Source organism: Primulina tabacum, chromosome 15, assembly GCF_025594145.1.
Source record: "Primulina tabacum isolate GXHZ01 chromosome 15, ASM2559414v2, whole genome shotgun sequence".
Lineage (NCBI taxonomy): Eukaryota > Viridiplantae > Streptophyta > Magnoliopsida > Lamiales > Gesneriaceae > Primulina > Primulina tabacum.
The window spans coordinates 29,863,385-29,889,267 of record NC_134564.1 but is presented as its reverse complement, the minus strand read 5'-3'; the positions used below and the strand labels follow the sequence as shown (position 1 = coordinate 29,889,267).

Below are 25,883 nucleotides of genomic sequence, written 5' to 3'. Positions count from 1 at the left end.
GAATGTTGTTCTTCCCTTCTGTTTTTGTTGTCTGGTCTGTATCTGTTCTGAACAGGTCTACAATTATAGTGCTGGTAGTTTCTAACCTTCATAGAGGGTTGTTCTCCTGAGTTGAATCCTCTACTGGATCCAGCACTCTGGTGAATTCTGCTATTAGGTTTGACATAGCCCAGACCATAATGGTTCCTTCTGTTCGTCTGATTTACAGGCTTTTCAACTCTAATAGTTGGTACTTCTGGTTCATATACCACACTGGACTTAACAAAGTGAATGAATTTTCCTTTGCCTTTATCCAGTTCTGGCTTAGTACTCATTTCAGAAGTGCATTCATTATTACTGAAACCGAGACCACTCTTGTCTCCAGATAGTCTTTGTAACTCATGCATCTTCTCCAAAGAAATAGAAGACTTGTTCCATGCATTTACCAGGTAGTGAAAGCTTTTGATTCTCAGATCTCATAGTCTGTATTCTGCATTTACTCTATCATTCTTGGTTTTCAACTTATTTATCTCAACTTTTAGATCATTACAGCTGTTTTCTTGCAAGCAAGTAAACTTGCTGATCTGATCTTTTAAGTTTTGATTTTCAGTCTTAACTTCCTTGAATGATCGAGAAAGTCTCGAGTACTCTTCCACCATATCATGCAGTGCATTAACCAAATCAGTTCGTGTGAATTCATTAGAGTCAAAGTCAAATACCTCTCCAGATGTCGAGGTTGATTTAGTATCTGCCATGAGACATTTAGTCTCTTCTGCATCGCTGTCACTGGATTGACTTTCTGTTTTAGAAGATTCAGAGCTAGATTCCGCCCACTTGGACTTGCTTTCCTCAGCGACCATAGCTTTACGATCTCTTCTGGACTTCTTATCATTTCGCTTGTGGTCCTTCTTCTTTTGATCATCTTTCTTGGGCTTCGGACAATCAGCAATGAAGTGCCCAATCTTTCCGCAGTTAAAGCACGCCATATCACCAGATGATGATTCCTTTCTAAAATTCCGATTAGGATTCTGGTAGGCTCTGTGATTCTTCTTCATGAATCTTGAGAATTTCTTCACAAATAAAAGCATTGCATCGTTGCTAAGTTGTTCAGCAGTTCTGTCAGAGGTACTTTCAACAGCAATAGTAGGTGATGCACTTGGAATAACTGCAGTAGGAGTAGCAGCAGTAACTGTAGCAGCAAGAGCCTTGGTAGGTTGATTTAATGAGGACTCTTCTCCGCTTCTCACTTCTAGTTCAAACTCATAGGCCTTTAAATCAGCAAACAAGTCGTGTAACTCCAACTTGTTCAAGTCTTTAGAGACTCTCATGGCCATAGTCTTCACATCCCATTCTCTGGGTAAAGCTCTCATCACCTTGAGTGCTATTTCTCTGTTGCTATGCTCTTTACCCAGAGCAGCCAGCTCATTGACCAAGCTGCTGAAACGTTCATCAAACTCATTTAGAGTTTCACCAGCTTTCATTTTTAAATTCTCAAACTTCTGCATTGCTACAGACAGTTTATTTTCTTTTGTCTGCTCATTTCCTTCACATATCTGAATGAGCTTCTCCCAGATTTCTTTTGCAGTAGAACACATTTTGATCTTGCTAAAGGTGTTCTTATCAAGAGTTTTATACAGTATTTCCTTTGCAACATTATCAAGATTGGCCTTCTTCTTATCTTCGCTAGTCCATTCTCTTCTTGGTTTTTCAACCATCTGTGGTGCACCATCGGTAACAGCAACAGCTGTGTTAGGCTTTAATATCTTCAGTGGACCATCTGTGATGACATACCACATGTCATCATCCTGCGCTGCAAGGTGAGCTTGCATTCTAATCTTCCAATCGTCAAAGTCTTCTTTAGAGAACATAGGGACCTTGCTGAAGTGTGCCATCTGTTGTAGATTTTCTCGAACAAGACTAACCTGCTCTGATACCAATTGTTGGGGATCGATGTAGAGTTTAGAGGGGGGGTGAATAAACTCAACTCCTTTTTCTCTAACCCTTTTTTTACGTAAAGGAGATGCAAAAATCCTGCTAGAGATAATGGCTTGTCTTGTTGTGTATACTTCCAGCAGATTACAATAATGAGTGCAGAAACAATCCGATGGAGTAAGTGAAAACAGTAAATAACAGGAGGCAGTAGACAGTAGTTGTTTATGGATGTTCGAAGATAAAATCTTCTACATCTCTCCTTCTTCTGTTTCCAGAAGGTATCACTAAAAGACTTTGGATATTACAGTACAACACTTGTACACACTCACTTCAGCAGGGCTTACCTTTTGCCTACTGAAACTCTTAGCTTCTCAACACAATTGAAATACGATACAGTGATGTTCTGGAAAAGACTCTTTTCCAGATTACAAACTCTTCTCAATAAGATATAAATATTTGAGTGATTTTAGAGAGTGTAAGAAACAGTAGCACAAGATAACCTCAATCAGATTGGATATATACTATGAAGCGTCTGCTGCTTTTCTAATAGTTGAGCTAGAAGATATTTAACGATTCGCGATTTGCTCGAAAACGTTGGATAGATAGGATTGAAAATGATTCAGCTCTCTTTCTTCTGTATGAGTTTGTTCCATATATATAGGTAACTTGAGTCCAACGTCTATAATCAGAGATTGTCTCCTGTCTTATGATATAATCAGCTTTATTACCGAAATGGGTTACTGCAGAAAAGCAACAGAACAATCAGTCCTGTTTTATACTAAAATCGGTAAAGCGTATTAAATGACTTCGTGCAGTAATTAATGCTACAATTAATACTTGTACTAGGTAAAGTAACGGTAATATTTAAGGCTGATTTCGTTAAGACGTTAAGTCCCGTTAAGTCCTATCTGCTTCTGATTCTATATCCGTTTGATAAACTTAGTACTTCTTCTGATTTTCTATTCAGTTAAAACTGAGTACTGCTTCTAGTTTATCAAAATGCTAAGTTCTGCTTTTCATTTGTCTGCTGTTTTTAATCGAAAGATCTGATGTTTTGATTTTCATTGCCACAATTAATTTAAGTCTATCAGATTCTTTACCTGACTATCTTAATTTGTTTGCTTATCTTTTCTTTTGATTTTAGTTTTTTTTATGATATGACGATGATGTAGCACTAATATGATGTTGATTAACTTATTAAAATTGTCAAAAATTAAATTTGACAACATAGACAATCAAAATAGTAAAAAAAACAAAAAAAAAATCAAAATTGTAATATTACCTTTACCTCAATATAAAATAATTATATTGATAAAGAGAGCAAAATTATTTACCTAAATGTTTTAAGGTTAGAACAGCAGAAAAATAAACCAGCACTTCTCATCTACTTTAAAAAACGAAGAGTCAGCAGGGTGGCTTCAAACGTATGTTACATATTTACAACATAGGTTTGAATAAATTTTTTAAAAACAGCGCGATTAGATTTCACTCTACAACGTCAAAGGATAACTAAGTTTCGTCAGAAGCGAGATGTATTCGAGATTGCAAGCTCAACAGAGACGATGAAAGTGGCTCGCCGCGCCTCCCTAAGATACTGAACATCCCCATTCATAAGCTTCAACAGTTTTCTACTGCTAAAAAGGCTAATCCCCTCTTCAGTTGCATCTGCATCGTCACCGAACATTTGGCTCAGTAATTCTTGAGGCACTCCTTCGCCACTATGCGTTATCCTACACCACAAGGTCAATCCCAACATGTAGTCTTATCATTCAATGAGGCAAAGGCAAATCATCACAATGAGTCTGAGAAACAAAAGTTTTGACTTTCATTATAAGATTCTAGCTTGTTGTGAGCATATACCTGAATTCCAAATGGCCGAGCTGTACAGATTCTCCGATAGAATCTTTTGACAAAGTGGCGGCAACGCCAAGCTGGCCATGGCTCGGTGTAAAAGTAATAGATGTCAGCAAGAAAGAAGTCAAGATTTGTTGAAGCCTTACACTGTCCCCAAATAGTGTTTCATTCGAGATATCTGGAGTCAAATTATCGACAATTGTGACGCCCTTTTCGTGGCTCTTTAACATAACTTGACTTATAGAAGTGATCAAGACCTCGTGTAGCTTAAACTCCACCATTTCAAGATCCAAGTACCTAACAAGTGATGGAAAAAAACTCCGTGAAATGCGTCTATCGAACAAGGAATCCCCCAAGTAAAACAACGCATATGAAGATTAAATAATTATTTTAATTTACCCTCCAATCATCTGATCAAGATCTGTGTCGTCAAGAACTTTGTCAAGCTGACTTTGACAGAAAACACTTGTCTGCAAAAGTTTTTTCTGCTCTTCATCTAGTTCGGTTCCTTCCATCAACTTCTGTGAAAATATAATCCCAGAAAGTGGATTTTTCGCCTCTCTTCGAATATAAGCCAAGACTCTCGATCTTTTCAATGCAGTTCGCTCTGATAACCGTTGAACATGAAGCGCTTGTTGGAGCTCTTGACTAGCAAGCTGCAGGAAGCAAAACACTCCGGTAACGGCACCCTCTCGATCCAACTTTTTGCTCACACATAAAAGGCAATCCACGTACTTTCCACTCCTAGAGAAAAAACCAAACGGTAATTTTTCAATTTCTTGACCACTCACAGCACTGTTGAGTACAATACCCAGATTTACATAGGTTTCTTGATTCTTGACACGGCAACAAGAGTTTTGTGTCCCGAAGACCTCTCCCATGAGCATTTTATTGATCACATCGTCTCTAGTCCATCCCGATACTTTTACCATAGCAGGATTCCATTCCGAACACCACCCAAATTCGTCAGTACCAAATATTGGCGGGATCAATGGATTCGGGTTTTGCACGATGGATCTATAATCTCCTTCTATTCTTGTAAACTTGTCTGTTATATCCTTCTGTGCGGTTATATCATGAGCAATAAAACACACTCCCACGACATTCTCCCGGACATCCCTGCTCGAGCAAGCATTGACAACTAAGGTGATTGAGTAGGATTCACTATTTGATCCATATGACTTAATCTCGAATTGCACGTTACGTTCTTCTCTTCCTGGTAGAAAAGGAAAATAGTTTAAATTTTACCAGTTACCAATTTGACACACATAAAAGGGTCTATATCAGGGAAAGATGGAGAAAAAATATGACAAAGCCGGCATTTATTATGATTTATCGTGTGTTTACATATCATATGGAAAGAATCATGTATCAGTTTCTTGAATTCATACCTTCAAGTGCCAATCCCAACATCTTACTCACTGTATCTGCAGAACCTTCTTCAACAAGTTCGAGCAAATGCCGACCAATTGCTTTATCGACAGGTAGACGAGTTAAATCGGCAATTTTCCTATTCCATCCAGTCACCTGCCCATCTATATTAACCGCCAAGATAGGAACGGAGGCAGTTTCAATCAGGCGTACCATCTCAGAAGTCACTGCTTCAAGCTCCTGTATTCCATCGATTCTCAGGTCAGTGAGCCTTGTATGAATTGCCTTTGAGTCTGTATCAATTGCCTCGGAATCTTTACACGAATTTCTTATAATAAGCTGCAACGAGTGGATTGCATCCATCTCATAGTCTTTCCAAGGTAAACTCCGCATCTTCATAACTTCCAAGAACGCATTAAATGACGACCTAGGATGCAACTTTGACCCATCGTCTTTGTCACCAGATTCGTGCTTCGCTCCACCCCACCGAATTTCGGCAGCAGTGTGCGCTCTGAACCAGAAAAGCCAATCCTTGTCATTTAACTTTACAGCTGCCATTCCACAGATAGCGTTCCCAAGAGCTAGAGCTCTAGCAAAACCAGCATCATACAAGCTATCCATACTCAAACCTGTTGAGTCCCTGTGGTATTCTTCGAGCCATGAAACTATATCTTGAAGCTGAAAGTCAGTTGGAGTCGATCCTAATTTATGATTCTTATCCTTGTATAGTAACACGGCCCCATCACATTTCACAAGATCCATTACATTAGGACTTTGGGACACAATACCTAAGGGCGCATCTCGCAACAGCATGTCACACAATAGCGTCTGAGTCCTCAAAATATTCTTCTCGACCATTTGATTTTCCAATTCTAATTCCTTGTTAACATGTATAGCAAAGACCTGAGCGAGAAATTCACATGCGTATCGGAGAGGGAAGGGAACAAACCTTGGAGTAGTATTGTGGCAAACCACCAATCCCCAAAGCCTTTTTCTCTTTTGCGGCAAAGAAGAATCTGGGCCTTCTTCATCTCCCTCGTGTACTACAACCGACATTACTAGGGATGCAATGGAGTTCATGTTTTCCATGTATTGTGAATGGCAACCGTGAGGGGCTCTAAGGGTCGAGCCGCACAAAGTAAGATCAAAAGAAAGTTTCTCATCTTGAATCACATTTACATTATTTGCTCGACAATCGCAGATCATTCTCATCTTGTTCTTCATGAACAAGAAACGGGCAGCTTGTGGGATATCAGTTGCCGGATAATGCAAGCCGAGATATGGTTCAAGGCCCGGGTTTTTTACCTCAGTGATCACTTCTCCATGATCATCATCATGAAACTTATATATCATTACCCTGTCATAACCAGTGAGTTCAAATACTTCTTGTGCCATGGTATCGCATAGCCTATCCAAGCTCCCACTCGGTAAGGACTGCAAGCGAGTAATGGCTTTGGCTGCAAGCTTATACGATTGTAAAGCTCCAGCGGCAGTCATAGGAACGTCATGAGGCTTCACAGGCTCAAAGTCGATAACTAAACTACCTGTAACTCTATGGATTATGGCATAAAAAGGCTTTCCCGATGTTTTACAATGAACCAAGACTGGGTTTAATAAAGAAACCTCTCCAAATCCTAATGCCTTCTGCAAGGCCGAAGCACTAGGACCTGTAAAAATTGTTCTGATATCAATCCCCATTTCAAGAACCGGGTGATCACCGACATTTGGAACTGCATGGCTGCCCATTGTTAGCATTTCGGGAGCATTCTCACTATAGGCAATCACTTGGAACGTTTTCTCATCCAAGGCCAATAGACATCCAACCGGCTGGATTCGCTTACTTTTCTGTATTTGATGGAGATAAGCGGTAGTCACTTTGTCAGACTTAGACGTTTGCTCTTCATTGCCAGAATTTTTAACAAGCACAGAACTCGAGTAGTCAAATGAACTGCCAGATTCCTCAAAGTTTGCTTGGAGCTTTGCATCTATAGATGTCTGTGCAATTATCCTTGCACCATCCCTTGGTCGTGCAGAATTTATTGAAGATTGGCCATGTTTTGAAGATGACATTCTATCTCAAATCTAATAAAGTGCGAAAAAATCGTGAGAAGACTAATCAAATTGTGTCTTTGATGCAAAAAACACACGATTAATATTTTGCGTCAAAAACAACAGCAGGGTATGCTGCATTTAGATCAGGTCCCCAATAGAGTTTTCTACGATACCGTTCTAAGAAAAACCATAAAGGTTGCATTTTCCAAAAACCTCCATCAAATAACAGATGATTGAGGGAGTTCTAGTATCCATTAGTACAAAATATAAAATACCATTACAATAATATGATAATCAAGGAAAAAGAACAAGCTATCTAATTAGTTATTACTACACCACTGCAGAGGGCGAACCACTGAGACTTTCTTTTTCCAGGATTACCAGTTGGAGCAGTTTTCACCACAAGGGCCAATCCAATAGGAGCAGAACCCTCTAACATATCTTTTTTTGGAAATTTTATTTCCAGAATTATAAGTTTCGTTCCAAAAATCTATATAATTACCACCCATTCTCTTGTTGGGTGTTACATCCTGTTCCGAATTTCCGGATCCGTCCCAGCTTCACTACACAGTTCAAACTACGACATAACAGTCTTTTTACCCTTATTCATTAAAATCACAGTCGTCACTATCATTAAAATATAAATTTAAGACCAAACTACAGGAAATACATGCCCGGAGAAGGATTTCACTTTCAACCGAAAATATATTCGAACTTCAAGCCTAGTATCTTGAATTTCTTGAGTAAATTATACTGGTTCTGCCTGCTTATTAGACACTTACCTTCCATGTGCTGGTTAAATTAATAAGAATTCCACGATTCAAAAGGCGAGAGACAATAAATATTCTGAAAAGCTAGAACAGAACATCAATTAAAAAAGCAGATAACAATAAATATTCATCAAAGTTACTAAACATAGAATTATGCAATAAATAATTCGAATCAGAAACGTACAACTTTATCCGAAGCTCGCAGATGCCAAGAAACAAAGCTCAAGCTATAAGAAGAAATCAAAAAACGGTGAAGCCCAAAACAAATTCAAGCCCCCCGAATTGAAAATCCCAAAAACCCCATTGCGCCCACTTAAATTCAATCCCAATAAAGTGTAGTATCTGAGCTCAAATCCCTCAAAATTCCGCCTTTCGAAATCTTGATCGACGCCTCCTCACCTGATGGCCAAAAATAAGCCCAGATTGCTTAAAAGCTAGGAAAGAAGAAATTATATATCATACCGAATCTAAAGTTGAGATAAAGCTTACTTACGACAAAAAAAATACTTCTACTTTCAAAAAAATACTTCTACTTCTAAAAGTAGAAGTAAATATATCACCAAACACACTGCACGAAGGAGAACTCGTGTAAATGTACCAGTTACGGGATACACACACAACACACACACACACACACACACACACACACATATATATATATAATAGAGTTACCTTTTTAACAGTGTCAGAAAAATACATTTCCATTAACAGTAAATTTACAGTTAGGGAAGCCCCGAACAATTACTGTGTCGTTAACTGCCGATTAACTAACAATCAAAGCTGAAAAAGACTGTAGCTTGTATCTTTTAAAAATTAATATAATAATTATATCTTAATCTTAAGCTTAATCCTCATTTGTAAAATATTCTATGAAGCTATACTTCTTAACAGGTTTTTAGAAAATAAAAGTAGTTTTACATTTGGATATAATAATCCGTTAATGAAATTCTGGGGTGTTTATTTTTTGATTTCTAGAAGCTGCGCTTGTAATAATAAAAATTCATTCATATATCAAATTTGTTGTGAAAAATATAATTAATTTTTTTAAATAAAAAAACTAGTGACATCAATCCATCAAGCCCGATGCCTAAAATCCATATCACAAACTTGGATTCGTCAAGTTCAGAAACTCAGACCAATATCAGGCTCTTCTGGATTACATTCCTTTTCAATTAATTTAAGCAGTGATAAAAATACAGGTGACATCACGATCTTATGAATATACTAAAAAAGAGATCCACTGAACTTCGACAAAATTATGATATTAAAATGCTGACACAAAAAATCAGCAAAACAAAATTGAAACTCTACAACAAGAAGTTTTATTGGCTGCACTTCAAGAGGATAATATAGGTTTGTACATAGATTTGAAATTAATGATGATCCAGAAATGCATGAAATAGTTTGAATTGAACGAGCAAAAATTACATAAAAAAGCAAAAGACAACAAGATGTTGACCATTTGGAAAATAATTGGGTGATTTTGGAGGATATGTATCTAATTTACTAGATTATTGATGATCTAGTTTGTTTATCTTCTAAATATGATTTCTTTTCAATTGTTGTATTTTTATTTGAATTATATGTTTCAATTTACATTTGTATTTCAATTATGTGTTTCAATTTAGTTATGAATTGTATTGTTATATTAATTATTTGCATTTGTATTAGACTGTTATATTATTTATAAATCAATAATTCAAAGCATTCTTTAATTATTTATAATTAATATAAATAAATATTAAAATAAAATCAATAATTTAACATTTATTTATAAAATTAAATGACTAATTATAATTAATTTTTTATGTTTAAATATTTAATTATTAAACAAATAAAATAAGTATTAAATCATTATCTACACATTATTTACAATTATTAAAAAAAATTGTATTTGAAAAATAAAATAAAATGATTGCACCAGATAAGGGGGCACTATTTTAGTGCAAAATATAGTGCTCTGTTAGAGAAGGGAACGTTGCGCCAACGTTGGAGATGTCCTAAGCGAAACATAGTTGTCTAAGGTGGATCTTAAGTATTGATCAGCACATTATCTGGTAGAGATAAAACCAATATAGACATAAATCTGGAAAAGAAAATCTGTAAATTTCTTCATAACAAACTTATTTGTCTTCCGAATGCAAAACTTAAAATTTCTAATGTCAATGAGGTTTAGCTAGATTTTTTCTGGACCATGAAGTGTAAATTAAGCAACATTGTTCATCTGGTTATACTTTTTTCGGTAGGTGATATGGTTTAGACCACTTGGATGGTGGTTCGTTCAGGCAAGAATCAAAACTCATTAGACTCACCTCAAGCAACAACTAAAATATTTATTAATAAACGAAGAACATTAAAGATCCACGAATTTTTGTGTTTACAGGGGCGTAGCTAAGATTTTAAAATATGGTGAGATGGACATTGAAAATGTAAATATTATTTAATGTATTTTTTAAATTTTTTTGTTATATTTTGTATAATATGAACTAGATAAATTTTTAAAATCATAGTAAGAATTTAATATATCAAGATACATGATAAATATCATTTATAATAATGAACTTTTAAAATAAATTCATAGTAAAGTAAATAAAAAATTGTATGTACATATGACATTAGTTATTCAAATAATTTAGTTATACAATTTTATACTCTAATAATTATCACTTAATTTTATATTATTTAGTATTTATATATTTTTAGTTTATTTAATATATTAATATAAATACATATTTATAATCAGAACAACACAAATATATATATATATATATATATATATATATATAATGTAGAATTAGAATGAGTAAATATATAAATTAAGATAACCACGTAGATACCGAATAAGTTCCAATACTAGATTATTTAAAGCTCATAGAAATCCATGTATAAAAATTTTGGTCAGTGACTAAAATTCCTAAAATATATAAATATATATACATATTAATCCTGAGACTAGGTTGGGGTAAAGCCCACCCTAGCCCCTAGTGAAGCTACGCCCCTGTGTGTTTATTTGATCTGAAGAAAAGAGCTTGGTAACATGCATCGATTGTTAAAGGGTGTCAGGTTGGTGTTTTTGGAGCATCTTCTACTTGTTGAGATTTACCCTCTTCCTTTTTCTCCATAACTTGTTGTATACCTTCTTGATAACCTTCAATAAAACTTCTAAGAGCATCTCTATAAGCAGAAGCTCTTGTCATGTAAACCCGCTGCAATGCTGGCTTTAATGTCTCCATTCCTCCCCTGGCAGCCACAGCTGTAGGTTGTAATTACAGTAAACATGTTAATACTTGATGTCCATAAAAAAGGAGACCATCATCACATTACTTGTAACTAAAATAACAGTTATGTGTTAAATGTACGAACTTGTAATGGGAAAAATGGGAAGACAAAAAAATGTACATCTTCGAGATACACCAAAACAATTCAGTTGGTAGAAGAGTTTGCTGAAACTTCAACTCGTGTATTCGCCACTAGAATGAATCTTGATAAGTATCCCTTCTTCCGAAAGCATATGTATTTGTCTGAGGAGATGTCTACCAAGCCAACTATTGACTGATAATGTTAAAAAATTTGAACATGTCTTATTTTGAATATATGTGGTTTCAATGGAAAAAGTGTTTCTTGATACTCATGCACGTACATAAATAAATATCTAAAGATTTCTATAGTCCATGCGAATGTGATTTTACATACTTTATGATTGTAGCATCTTAAAATGTTCGTCAATGAGTGGTATGAAAATAAAATATCAACCTAAACTCCCCGGATTTGTGATGTGTTGTTGCTGAATTTCATTTACATATATTTAAGCATCTGCATACATAAAGAGGTGCTCCTAGGCTAAATTTGTTGAATAACCTCGCCCTAAATGTTCTTAGAGATTTCCACTTGTCAAATAGAGAATTTGAGTTACTGTTGTGAACGATCAATCCTTAGAATCCAAGGCACTACCGCATCCCTGTTCGAGGAACAATGCACCATGGCTTGTTTTCTGACACTGTGAGAGTAACGGGCTGCCGCCTTCATTGTTTCTATGACTCGGATTGAAGATTTTGGATTATATTTGGGATTCGCCACTTGTTACGCGCGTTGATTTTCTAAATATTTTGTCAAGTGATAAACCTAGTAATCTCTATTTAACGTAAAATATATGTTTTAGGGAAGGTTTTAGATTTTCTCTAGTTACATAAGGACAAATAATGATAGTTTGGTACAAAAACATCGTTAAAATTCATATCGAGTCTCGACAAGCCAATGAAGCAAGGATTATAGACATGAAAAATTGCATGTCCCCTGTCTAAACTAGTATGATTCTCAAATGTCTAGACACATATTGCTCTGATAGTGCTAAAAGAGATGAGCTATCTGATTCGTACCCTAAAGTGCAAATTTATATTTAAAAGTTATTCATCATGTTAGTGGTGTGCGTCAAGTTTTCCATCATGAACTGATGAGACCTCAAAGCATCTAATCTTTACATTTCATAAACAATCAATGAGTTGGACTGTTCCTTACCAAGATCCTCCAAAGTTGATGGTTCTCTCTCTTTTGGAGCACCCTTTTCACCATTGAACGTCTCTCCGTCCTTTTCTTTTGTTTTGTAATCATTTGGTCTGAGTTCTGGACCAATATCCCTGACCCAACTTGCCGCATATAGTCGTGATGCTTCCTTCAGCACCTATTTCAGCAATTGAATATGGAATAAGTTACCTTTTCATGCACGAATAATCATGTCATGATTTCTGTTTAACATATTAAACAGAATAGGTCATAAAATAAAGATTACTAGAAGCACACCAAGATGTCCAAGAAGGCATAAATTACGAAGAATATTTGACGAGGAAACTAACGAGGTATCGCTCTTTCCATGTCAGTTCAGGACGTTTCTTGAAGGTGAGGTGGATCGGGTAAAGAGGAAGGATATGCTATTTCCTTGAGATCATATCGAACATAATCGAAAACTTTCCTGCAGACAACTTTGAACTTCATTCTGGCTCGCCACTCTGCTCCTGAAACACCACCCTGCAAAATCATAGGAAACAGGAAAGGTTCAACGTTAAGCACCCATTAATAGTGATGGGTTCAATTCAATTATGGAAGGAGATCATTATCTGAGGCACTTCATCGAGCATTTAGTGGACACAAAATAACTGACAGAAAGAAATCAGCTCATCTGACGCTTGCTTTACCTTCTACAGTCCGCTTATTCTTCTTCCGAAGAAGCGTTTGCAAATTCAGCAGAATCTAGTTAACATTTAAACACATTCATATAATTCAAACAATAATAAGAATAATAGTTGACAAAATAGTAATCTGAACAAGATATATAAAAACTATCATTAATTGACATCGAGATATAAAAAATAGTAATCTGAACAAGATATATAATAAGATTATAAATACGAAATCTCGAGTTTGATACCTCAAAAACGAGAAGACGGGTCGTCGGAGAAGACAACAAACACGGCAATATAGAAGCGAGACAAGAAATCTTAGTGAAGAAATGAGCAAGAAGTGGTCGGTCGATTATATAGACATTTAGCGACAGTTAGAAAGATAACCGTCGCTATTAGCGACGGTTTTAATAACATCTGTCGCAAAGTTTGGCGACAGTTTGGCGACAGTTTTTCTATATAAATCATTTTGAATTTCGTTAAAGTTATAGGTTTTTTAAAAAAATGGAGTTAAAATTTCATCACAAAAAATAGAGGCTAAATTTTGTTTTTCTTCAGTTTAGTTAGTTAGTTTAGATTCCATTAGTTAATAAAAAATATATAGTAAAAATTTCATTCCAAAAAATAGAAGATAAATTTAAATTTCTCTCTAAAAAATGGTAGCTAAAATTTTCATTATAAAAAATGATTACTAAATTTCTTTTTTTTTTTCGATTTATTTTAGAAGTCATTAATAGTTAGGAAAAAAACAACAAAAAACTTATATTTATTATTATCATTTTAAATTTCATTAAATATATATGTTTTTTTAATAAATGGAATTCAAATTTCATCACAAAAAATATAAGTTAAAATTTATTTTTTTTTCAATTTAGTTTCAATTCTATTAATTAAGAGATGAAAAAAAACAAAGTGACATGCATTAATAAATATTATTTAATGAACTTAAGAACATAGATGTAAATTCACAATTCAAATTCATATATTTATAGTAGTAATAGAATAGAGTGATTTTTTTTATATATAGGTCGTCATCCCTAGCCTCAAGGCGGATAGGAAAATCGACCTGATCCCTTGAGGAATATACTATTGTTAAAATTCATTTTATAAGCCCATTACTCCAAAACATAACTCGGTTGGTTCGATTTGATTTAGGAATATATAATCTAATATTTGAATAATTTTTTTCGATTCGATTCAATTCGTTTTCTACCAAAACGGTTCAGTTATTTCGATCGGTTAATTCGATTTTGTTACAATTATTTAATTAATAATTTCTTAGTAAAATATTTAAATATAAAATCTAAATGAATCAAATAAACAACAATCAACTAAAAGTTATTCAAAACGATTCTTCATTCACTAAATATCATATCAAAAAGTATATTATATAAATATAAATTATTAATTTAATGAAATTTCGGTTTTTTCGGTCTATTCGGTTTTGCTGGAACTTCGTAGCTTTCTGTAATAGAGACATATCTACTTGGTAGGGATGGCGGAAATGGAAGTACCACCACAATGAGATAAGTTCATGTGTCTATGCTAGGCAGAGAAATTCACAATCTGCCCTAATTTGTGTGACTATGTGGCTCTTCTTCAAACACATTAATGTTTATTTATTGGATTTTCCGATATCTTAGTATCTGACTGTGATGAAATCTAAATTTGTGACATGTTTTTCATATACCGCTCGATGGATTGTTTTCGCCCAAGAATTTCTCAATATCTTTCATAACATTCTTACATGATCAAATTTGAATCATTTACTAAAATTAGGATATTGCACGAAAAGATCCTTTGCTTGATTCAAATGCGTGAAAATACACAAATCATATAAAAACTTAGTCTTGTAACATCAATAATTTTTGAATAAGAAATACTTACAATAACTTCTTCAGATGTGCCAATCGCTTTGAGAGTTTCGATTTGGTGAATGCATCTCCTTAATCTTCCAACTTCTTTAAGTATAGATCTCATGCGACACTGCACTGATCTTTTATTGCATATGTAAGGTTCAAAATGCGATAACGTAATCTAACTACATGCGAATCTAAGAAAAATAGAAAATATTTAATTAAAGGATTTTAATTGCATGAATTAAATATAAGGTGCATGCTTACATGTTTAAAATGCACATTTCGACACGAATGCATGCAACTATGTTCTAAAACTTATTCGAGACGCGATCGAAGAACGGATACCAAAGGCTGAAAAAAGAAAAATATTTTTATAAAAAACTTATTTTTAATTATTTAAATAAGGTATATGCTATATAATATTTTCGAAAATAGGGTGTTTTGAGATTTTTTTATACGTCGAGTCGTATTTTTAAACGGTATTCGAATTTAAACGAAAATATGAAATGTTTGAGAACTCGGCTAATATTTTCACGAACTTTCCTAGATAAAATATTTAAAAAATTACTTAATGAGCTTAATGGACCTAATATGCCATGTTAACGGGCCTAAGCTTATACTAGGAATTTTATATAAACCAAAACCCCACAAACACATGCACACATCACACCACACACAAGGACTCCTCCTTCATCACAGACGCGCACACACGAGGATTTGTACAAGAAAAGCCACGGTTTTTTAAAGGAATTCAGCCTAGGGTTTCTACGTCGCCATTCTTCGCATCGCCAAATTGTTTTCATGCGTAATAACGCAAGGGCATGCCTTAACTTTCTTTCAACATCTTTCACACCATATTATGTATATTTGATTGTATTTGCATGAAAAATATGTGGCACAAGATTTAATTTCGTTTTTATGGACATACATGCATATAACTAATGCTTTGATGATATAAAACTCATGTATATGATGCAAAAAAGGGCTGCCATCCTAGGAAAATAAAAAAGGGATGAACTTCAAAGGGTTTAAGGGCATAGGCGAGGCTGCACAAGGGCTGGACGTATGCGAGCCAAGCTTGAACGAAATTTACAAGAATTGTGCATAAGGGTTTCGGTTAGGGGGAAAGCAAGCGTGCGGCTCGAACATGGCTTGACCAGGGCTCAGGCTGGACGTGGTTAGGTTTGAGGAAGGGTCCTAGCCATGCTAGGACTCATGCACAGCGGCTAAGGAAGAGTCCATGCATGATGGGACTCTTCCCATGCAAGCCGAGAGAATCAGCTGTGCGATGGGGATCACGGCATTGGACAGGGGGTCCAGGCTAGGTCTGAGGGTTGTCCAGTGAGGGTTAGGAGGGTGAGGGTGAGGGTGGAAGGGTCCTCGTCGAGTGTAGAGTCCTAGGCGCACAAGGAAGGAATCGTGTGGCTCTCGTCTCAGGCGGGAGGCTGCAGCATGGGCTAGGGGCAGGTTAAGTGGCTCAGGGATGGTTCATAGGGTCCCTAGGTGGTCAGGTCAGGGGTTGGCTTGAGGTGGCTTGGGTGTTGTACGAAGAAATCGCGAGATGGCTCGAGGGGAAATAAACTAGGGTTCAGTTTTTGAGTTAAATGGTTAAGGATTCTAACCATAGTCCACTACGATCGATCATGGTTAACGAGGGTAGTTTAGGTATGAAAAGTTCATGATAAAATTTTGGGATTAAAATATTAAAGTTTGAATTAATTTGAGAATTAAATGCTTTACGAATTAATAAATAGGAAATTAAATCGAAAGCCTCGAATTTAAGCTAAATAAAAATGTTAGAAATTTAATTTAAGCTTAAATAATTATTTGTTATGGTCTAAATTTAATGAAAGTAAGGAAAAGTCAAAACCGAGAAATTCTAAGTCTAGGGTTAAAATGATCATTTTACACCTGAAAAATGTTAGACGTCCTGGCAATGCCTGAATGTTGTAATACATGCTAAAATGTTTATTTTATATGTTTATGAAACTATATGATGAAATGGTTGGTTTAAAAGAAAAATGATTTATATATATACATGAATTTTTATAAGTGATGAAAATATGAAACGTTGAAGGAGGTGAAGCGATTGTGACTAATACGATGATACGATGATATGATTGAAGATATCTTGAGGGAAAAGGCATCAGAGATAGCTCGTTTACGGGAGAAGACCCTAGAGAGAACCCGACGATCGTATTTCCATCGACATGATATGATGATACGATAGGTCAAGGCTCCAGTTGACGGGTGAGAGTGTCGCTGATGTCCCCACCGCCTAGTACTTGTGGTTACACGTAGATGGATCCATCGACCTTCAGCTGATAAAAAGTCACAATTAACGATTCGAATTCAATAAAAGAAAACGTATATATGTATGATGAAAATGAAAAATGTATATGATGAAAGGATAAATGTTTAAGTTTATGCATGTTCATGAAAAGCTATTTTAAGTAAAAGTATTTTAACGGTTGCATGTGATTGTATATGTATTACTTGTTATCATGGTTAAGGTTTGTTGAGTCAATAGACTCACTAGGTGTGATCGATGCAGGTGAGCATGATGATGATGTTAATGAGGGACTTGATGGTTGATCTTGTTAGACTGAAGGTGCACACAATCCGAGGACCAAAGCTAGTTTTCCGCAACTAACTTAAGTTTATGACTTATGCTAAAGATTTACGTACTTTTAAGATTTATGATGATTTGAGAGGTTTTTAAGAGAATGTTAGAGTTAAGTTATTTCTGAAATTGTTAAATTTAAGTTTGGTTGACGTTTTACGACTTTATATTTGAATTACTTTCTTTTTAATTTTTAAATAATAAACGGTTGATTTATTTTAAATGGTGCAAAGTATTTTAAAATATATTTATACATATATATGGGTAGTTTCGGCCGAATAGAAGAAATTTATAGAAAAAAATATCTAGTATATTTTTAAAGAAAAACGAATAGTGGACGTTTCAGCGTACTTGTATGGTATTTGATTTGGTGGCGTTGTAAGCTTCTTCGACAAGATTCCAAACTGATCATCGGATTGGTTGATACCTATGATAGGAATTTTTGATATGCTGAGATACATATGTCACGAGTCTACCTTCTTCAACATGGAAAGATGCACTTCTAACATTACACTCCCTTGACTTGCTTGGAGCTAGAGAGATTACCGAATTGAAGATTTTAGGTGATATGATTATTATCAGCGGAAGATAGTTTGTTTATAGCCGAAAATAGATAAGATTGTAATCTCATCCAACGATCTAGATTATATGTAATATCATCTAAACGGTCAATTTCTAGATAAGATTATAACCTCATCCGATAGTCCAACAGTCATAATCGAGATAAGACAATATAATCCATGTGTCATAAGGTAGATCAAAATATAATTCCTTCAACTATCATAATGTAGATAATGAAATTTAATCCAATAGTCATAAAGTAGATTGAAATATAATACATCCAAATGTCAAAATCTAAATAAGACAATCTAATCCAAGAGTCATAATGTAAATATGAATATAATTCATCCAACAGTCATAATATAGATAACCATTATATAATATGGTCGAATTATCCTAATTTCTCTCACACATATTTTATATTCTCCAACAATCATTTTAGAACGGTGGCTGATTACGATATTTGGATATGACATGCATATTTTGGTATGCCCGGATCCAACAATGATATAAATGTTTTGGAGGGGTCCAATATCTTTTCCAACCTTGCAAAAGGTATTGATCCTAACTCTCATCAAACAATTTGAGAAAATAATATAATATGGGATATTAATCGGGTGATGTTATTTATCCAAAATGGGCAACTATTGTGCAAACTATCCATGATTCACGCGGTTCGGAAAAGAAATATTTTGTAACAAAATAAGAGTCCTAAAGAAAAGACGTGGAGCGTGTATTTGACGTTCTTCAATTACGATATGTGATTGTGGCATCCCCTGTGCTTTGAAGAAACATCATTTACATGATATAATGAAACATTTATTATACTTCACAAAAATTATCGAAGATGAACATGGCCTCAATGCACCCATTTAAGATACGAGATAAGTGCCAACTCCAGATGAAAAAACGGTTATCGATGAGAATATCAGATTTCAAGAATTTCTTACTCTATATAAAAAAACAAAAAGACAAAAAAACTCACTTTGCTCCACGAAATGTTTTAATTGATCATTTGTAAGATGAATATAGTTATTAAAATGTTTGACGTTGTATTTATATTATGTTATTTAATTAAATTTATGTATTCTAGTTATTTATCGATTTTAATAATTTACGTTTATTAATACATCATCATTATCATCACATTCTCGCTAGTTGTGAGGTCAGATACATGAATATTAGTTTACCAAACTGAGCGATTTTCTCATAAGTCATCTATTCAACCAAAATCTAACACATCATCCTTAACTATCTTTATGCAAGTTTTCAATGACATGCCCCTTCTTCTGTTCCTTCTATCAGTAAGTCAATCTAAGGTATTTCGGATTGAGGTCGTGTTTGGTCTCTTCTTCACATGACCAAATCATGTTAGACGGTCTCTCCCTAATCTTATCATCTACTAGAACTACACCTAAATAGCTAATAATCTTTTCATTCCTAATTTTATTTTTGCACATTTTGTCATACATCAATCTTAGCATACGCATTTCTATTACCACCATCTTATGCCTAAGTAGTCCTCTAATGGCCCAAAGTAGTCCTATAATGGCCCAACACTTCAAGCCATAAAGCATAGTTTGTTGAACAATAGTCTTATAATAATTTTCTTTCAATCTCGCAGACATCCTTCTATCGCACGAGACTTTTGATGTCATCCTCCTTTAGTCTTATAGTCTATATCCTCTTTAATATACCTAATCTTTTGGATAATAGATCCTAAATAACGAAAAGCTTCAGAATCTGGGACTTCTCGACCTTCAATCCCTAATCTTTGACGTAAATGACAACAAAGATTGTGTAACTTTCAACAATACTCTCGAGAGAGGTATAAGCCCAGTGGGAGGAGTGAAGAACGGTGTGTGATTTTCTGAAGTTTCTAGTTTTGACTCCCTCCAAAGTACTTGAGATACCCGGACTTTTCCTCCCCCGCCTCCCGCTCCCGAATCCATAGGTCTGACCCTGCTAGTGATTTTGGCCAATAAAATGAGCCATTGTGTAGCCGAGAAGAAGAATTGTTCTCGCCATGGTTAGATGGAACAGTTCATCTAAGGCTCTGAGCAGCTGAAAACATTTCTGCGAAATCAGATTAACCATCTACTCACCACTCACTGTGATAAAGATGCGCTTGCTAGGTCACGGAGAGTTTTGAGACACAGCGGTCAGTAGATTAATGATTGATGGATAAAATTCAACAAATGACATCAAATGTCAATAAGCTAATTCCCTTGAATCCCGACATTTCTTCGACAGAGCATACTTTAATACAAATGAAAGATAATCAGAGGAATTATCATTGAAAACAAATTACACAGTATCATAAATGAAAAGATTCGCAGAAAATTTTACCAAGCACAGTGAATTCTGCACCTGACAAAATCCAATCAAGGGATTTGCTATTCTTTAGCAGCACTCTGCATGAAATTGCAATCAAACAACGAATGGCACCACATAACACGGAGTCGTGTCAAAATTTGGTAGACATTCCCATTGCACTAGAAATTACAAGGCACCTTGCAAGTCAATGCAATTCCAAGCATTAGGTCCATACGAGCCCTCAGAGCATCATTAGCAATCTTTATTGCAATGTATGGCCTCCTTCACCATTTTCCAAGAATGTCTGAAGAAAGCAGGCGCCTTACAATTCATCTTGACATAAAAGATGTCATTTCCTCAATTCATTTCACACTGAATTTGCCTCTTCACTGTATATATATATATATATATATATATATTCCTAGAATAAGCTCTAACCCCTCCACCATTGTTTTAGTTTATAAGGCCAAAGAGCAAAGCCCAAATATAAAATGTTGATATACTTCAAGGAACAACTTCCCGAAAATATTGATCATTCCACAATTCTTTGTGATACCAACGAGGGAGCATAAAATGTTTCAAATTCAGTAACATATACCATCGAGATAACTAAGAATCCATCATACCATATGAAATTAAAATATCCTTTCCAATTCCATCAAACACAATGAAGTTGTATATAATCATAAAAAAATATATCGAATTCGATAAAGAATAAGATGAAGGGTTTGATCCTCTAATCTTGATTTCTTTATCCGAAATGTCAATAAAACAATCTAGATTCTTGTAAACTTCGTATACACACTTGATTTCTCTACCGATAACAAATCACGAGAGGAGAAACATTAGATTAAAAGAAAAAGAGATAGTTCCACTCAATTGCGTCCGGCCAAGAACCAAAATTGATCACTCTGTTTACATATTCCTCAAAACTTTCTTTCATATAAACACCTCAATCCAAATGGGTATTGCATTCTTTAGAGTAAAAGTCATTCTTCTCAATAAGATCCCTCAACAAATCAAATGTAAACTCGGAACTGTTAGGATCACTGGTAGGTGACTCACTTGAGGAATCCAGTGTCCCTGGTTCCTTCAAGCACGAGAAACACCCGGGGATCTTGCTCCTCCTCCTCCTCCTCCTCCTCCACCAACATCCCGAATTTACATAAACACCCTCCTTCCTCCTCTCTCCCATGATCTTCTTGCCCTTTCTCAGCCGAAACAAAGTGACCCTTTTGCCCCTCCTACACCCTTTGGAAATTTTCCTTTCCTCACCATCCTCATCGTCGCCACCGCCGCCTCCCCCAATTCCTCCGCCTCCTCCGTCGTTTCCATCATCATCCTTTGATCGATCTTTATCAGACATAAAAAATTAAAACACACTACGCGATCACTGTATGTGTATGTGATGAAAAAATTGCCAAGAATCACATGACACAGGGAGAAGTTGGTGCACAAAACATGGCCACACAGTGTGGCGGCCTACGATGAAATATATAACATTTGGCGACAAATTTTGATGGGCGTGAAGAAATCGGATCGAATTTCTCAATTCGAGAACGAGAAACGGAACCGGACGGGGAGAAAATCGAAAGTTGTCGGATTGTGCTGCGCCACACACAGCTCCCAAATTTATTGCATTTTTTTTCTTGTTTCGATAGATAATGGATCAGGTGGCTTCTCCGACACGTGTTCATCTTCCTAATCACTTATTTTTTTTGCTAAATCAATAATTATTACTTGATTCCATTGGAGTTTTGGAATTTTTTGAGATGCCAAACCCAAACGTATGTTCTTTGTAGAATCTATGATCCATTGTTAGAAGAAAACGTGGTAATAATCATTTAAAAATAAAGTGCCTCAAATTTCTTTTATTTTTATTTTAAATAAAGTGCCTCAAATTTTTTATATTTTATTTTACTCGAAAATTAGTGAAATTTTTGGTATTTAGAAGTACTTTTTTTCAAAAATAAAAAATAAACAATTTATCATACATTACAAATAATAGATCTACTATTCAATGGATCTCTATTCGTGACACGGATCAACGTATAATTGGCTCAAAGATTTGAAGTAAGTTTCATGATGGTTATGCCTCACAAATGTTGAGATGTGTTGATATTAACAAATTGAAGATGTTCGGAATGAAAAGCCACGATTGTCATGTGCTTATGCATATGCTAATCCCAATATTTTTTTTCGAGAATTACTTCCAGTTCATGTGTGTCAAGCTCTCACAGAGTCAAGTATCTTCTTCAAAGAATATTCCCCCCAAGTTTTTGATTCTATGGCGCATATGCATGTGCACCTAGCCTATGAGGCTCACATTGCTAGCCCTGTTCAATATCGATGGATGTATCCATTTGAGAGGTTTCTATGTCGGTTGAAAAGCAATGTGCACAATAAAGCAAGAGTTGGGGGCTCTATCTGCAATGCTTACTTGGTTGAGGAAGCATCAACGTTTTGTTCTCATTATTTTGACAATAGTGTGAAAATATGTGTAGGGAAACAACCTCACAACCATGAAGATGAGATTCCGACTAATGACGAATTGATTTCGATTTTTGAAACTGTTGGAAGGCCTATGGGTTCATCTAAGTATAGGTGGTTAGATATGCAACACGCACATATGTACTGCTTTATTGTGATGAGGTGAAACCACGAGACCACAAACTGAATTTGGCTGATGGTTTGAACACTATGTAATATTTCTTTCTTTTTTGAAGATATTTTAAACATTGGCACGTATAAATTTAATTAAATGTGTGATTTTTCTCAATATTTAGGTAGATTAATGATCAAAACCAATGTTTGAAAGATGTTGCCTGAGGCCTACTTACATAAGATCAAATCATATGCTGGATATTATGTTGCATGATATATCGAACGATAAATACAATAACTTTGGTAAAAACCAATGAACAAAATGGTGAAGAAAACACAGTAGAGCAAAGCTTAAAGTAAACCAAACCGAGACCTGTACGAAGTACAATTTCCTTAAAACAGATTCGTCCCCTCCTATATATGCTTCGAGGATCGTCTTGGACGTCTATTTCCCAGGATACAACAGAACAACCAGCAGTGACTTAGCACGGGACACTACTACGACGAACTGAAAACGTACATTTACTTTATCCTTGAGATTTAATGGATGCCAAATGAAAAGCTAACAATATGAAATGCAAGAGAATACTTGAAAGAGATAAGATTTTCATATGTTTGAAATGAGGAAATGAACACACTATTTATAAGCACCAAAATGTACACCAAGAGTCATGCAAGATTAATTAACTCAATTAATCTTCCCATTGACTCAAGATTATGAAGAGCCAAAACTCTTCAATTAACTCAAGAATGTGGAAAGTCAAAAGACACTTCACAATAATGAGCCACAACTAACTCAAGAATGTGGAGAGCCAAAAGACTTTCCCACATTCATGAGACATAATTTTTATTCAAACTCTAAATTTGATTCAAATTTCCAACATATTATATTAACGGGTTCAGATTTCATACCGAAAATCGTGGTAGAATGTGGAGAGCCAAAAGACTCTCCCACGTTCATGAGACATAATTTTTATTCAAACTCTAAATTTGATTCAAATTTCCAACATATTACATTAACGGCTTCAGATTTCATACCGAAAATCGTGGTTTAATGAGATCTACTAATCACTTCGGAGTTAGTGCAAAAGGTTCTAGTAACACAACCACAGATCTTTTTTTTATTATGATAAAGTGGAAGAAGTTGTCGAGGTTGAATATCGTGTGTATGGTTTGATCCAACACCAAAAATTGGTACTAGCTTTCACCATCAATATAATATAGTGGATGTTAACAAGTACAAAAAGATTGAATGTCTACGAACCATTCATACTCGGAGTTCAAACACTTCAAGTTTTGTATGCAACATACCTCACAGTTACAAAGATATCAAATGAGTGGTTGAATGTCTGTAGGATGCAATCTCGATCATAATATGTTCATGTTACAGTTCCTGCTTCTGCTGATGAATTACCCGATGAGGGTGTTTTTCAGAACAATGACGTCGGAGATCACATAGAAGATTTAGATACATTCCATGCATTAGTGGATGTCAATGTCACAGACGAGGATATTTGCGACATAGAATTGTTACCTGAAGTTGAACAAGACGATGTTTACGCAGTCGAAAGATGAAAACCATCATGTTGACTCGTGTGATAAGAGTTTAGATGAATAAATTTGTCATGTGTTGAATATTTGATATATGCATGGATATGTTTATGATAATTTGTGTTGGTGTTAACAAATTGTTTGTTTATTTATGCTTGTACTCTAAGTTAATTTAGCAATTTATGAGTTTTGATTAAATATTTTAAAATTTATTAACAGGTTTCGCCATAAGGTCTCTGCCTACATCACCGACGACCTATTTGCAGAGTTGCTGTGCTTGCAGGGGCATGCTTGGAAGTTTGTGGATGAAAATACAGACTTCTGTTGGAAGGAATTCAGGGTAAGATAACATACTGGTATAGTTTCTAATCGTGTAATTTTAAATTTTGAATTGCAGAAAAAATATCGTTGGGATCCTCGACTGGACGCAGACACTACGGAAACTTGGAATGCACTAGTTGCAGATTTATACAAGAAGACATTGTGGAATTGGCGCGGTAAGTCTCAACCTCCACCTGGGGTGAATGCCAATGTGTGGGAACATTGGAAGACTGATTCAGTTATTGCAGATTGCTGTATATAAATGAGTCTTAAATTTGGGACTAGAAATAATATATATTAAATCAAATTCCTAGCTATATATTGTAGAAATAATATATCTTTTTAACAAAATCTTCATAAATCCTACCGATCTTTCTTGACAAGAGGTACGTAATCGAAAAGGGCTTCCAGTTCAGCTTCTTACTCCGCGATAGCCTAAGAGATTTAACTCTTCTCTTCATCCAACAGTAGTGTGATCTAGGCCTCACCGACTTCGTATGATCACAATGAACGAGCCTCTCGTATTTTCCTCCCCCACGACCCTCACTCGAATACAGCAATTCTCTTTGAAGCGTTGTTGGTTTAAACGAAAAGGGATTCGAGTAACGTGCAGTAGATTAGCAATGAGTACTTCGATGGATTCTTTTTTTTTTTTAATGAGCGAAGATGATATGTTATGCGACGAGGTTTTATAGGGAGTGGAGAAGGGCGCGGAGGTTAGTGAAAATTGCCAGATTTTGGATTCTTTCAACATATGGCTAACATCGGTTTGTTTCATTCTACCCGTGCAGGCAGTGCCTGTACGGGCAATGAACGGCCCGGATCACTCCACATGAGTGATCCGGGCCCACCTCCATGTAAAAAAAAAAAATTGGCTCGAAAAAAACGAGCCGTTGGATCGACCCCTGCAGGCAGT

The 25,883-nt window shown here is 35.3% G+C and overlaps 1 protein-coding gene and 1 pseudogene across 3 annotated transcripts; both read right to left on the bottom strand.

Moving 5' to 3' along the window:
• Positions 1-3,273: 3,273 nt before the first annotated feature.
• Positions 3,274-8,551, bottom strand: LOC142526337 (phytochrome A-like). Of its 3 annotated transcripts, none has more exons than XM_075630660.1 (6): positions 8,452-8,551; positions 8,143-8,357; positions 5,157-7,218; positions 4,165-4,981; positions 3,772-4,062; positions 3,274-3,641 (listed from the first exon to the last, which is right to left on the bottom strand). In XM_075630660.1, the coding sequence occupies exons 3-6, from the start codon at positions 7,204-7,206 to the stop codon at positions 3,431-3,433; spliced, it is 3,369 nt and encodes a 1,122-aa protein (XP_075486775.1). In that variant the 5' UTR covers positions 7,207-7,218; positions 8,143-8,357; positions 8,452-8,551; the 3' UTR covers positions 3,274-3,430. The 3 variants fall into 3 exon arrangements, with proteins under 3 accessions (XP_075486775.1, XP_075486776.1, XP_075486777.1); XM_075630661.1 differs by having other exon boundaries at positions 8,448-8,469; XM_075630662.1 differs by lacking the exon at positions 8,452-8,551 and having other exon boundaries at positions 8,146-8,441.
• A 2,241-nt stretch (positions 8,552-10,792) lies between these two features.
• LOC142527991 (uncharacterized) lies at positions 10,793-13,107 on the bottom strand (annotated as a pseudogene).
• Positions 13,108-25,883: the final 12,776 nt, after the last annotated feature.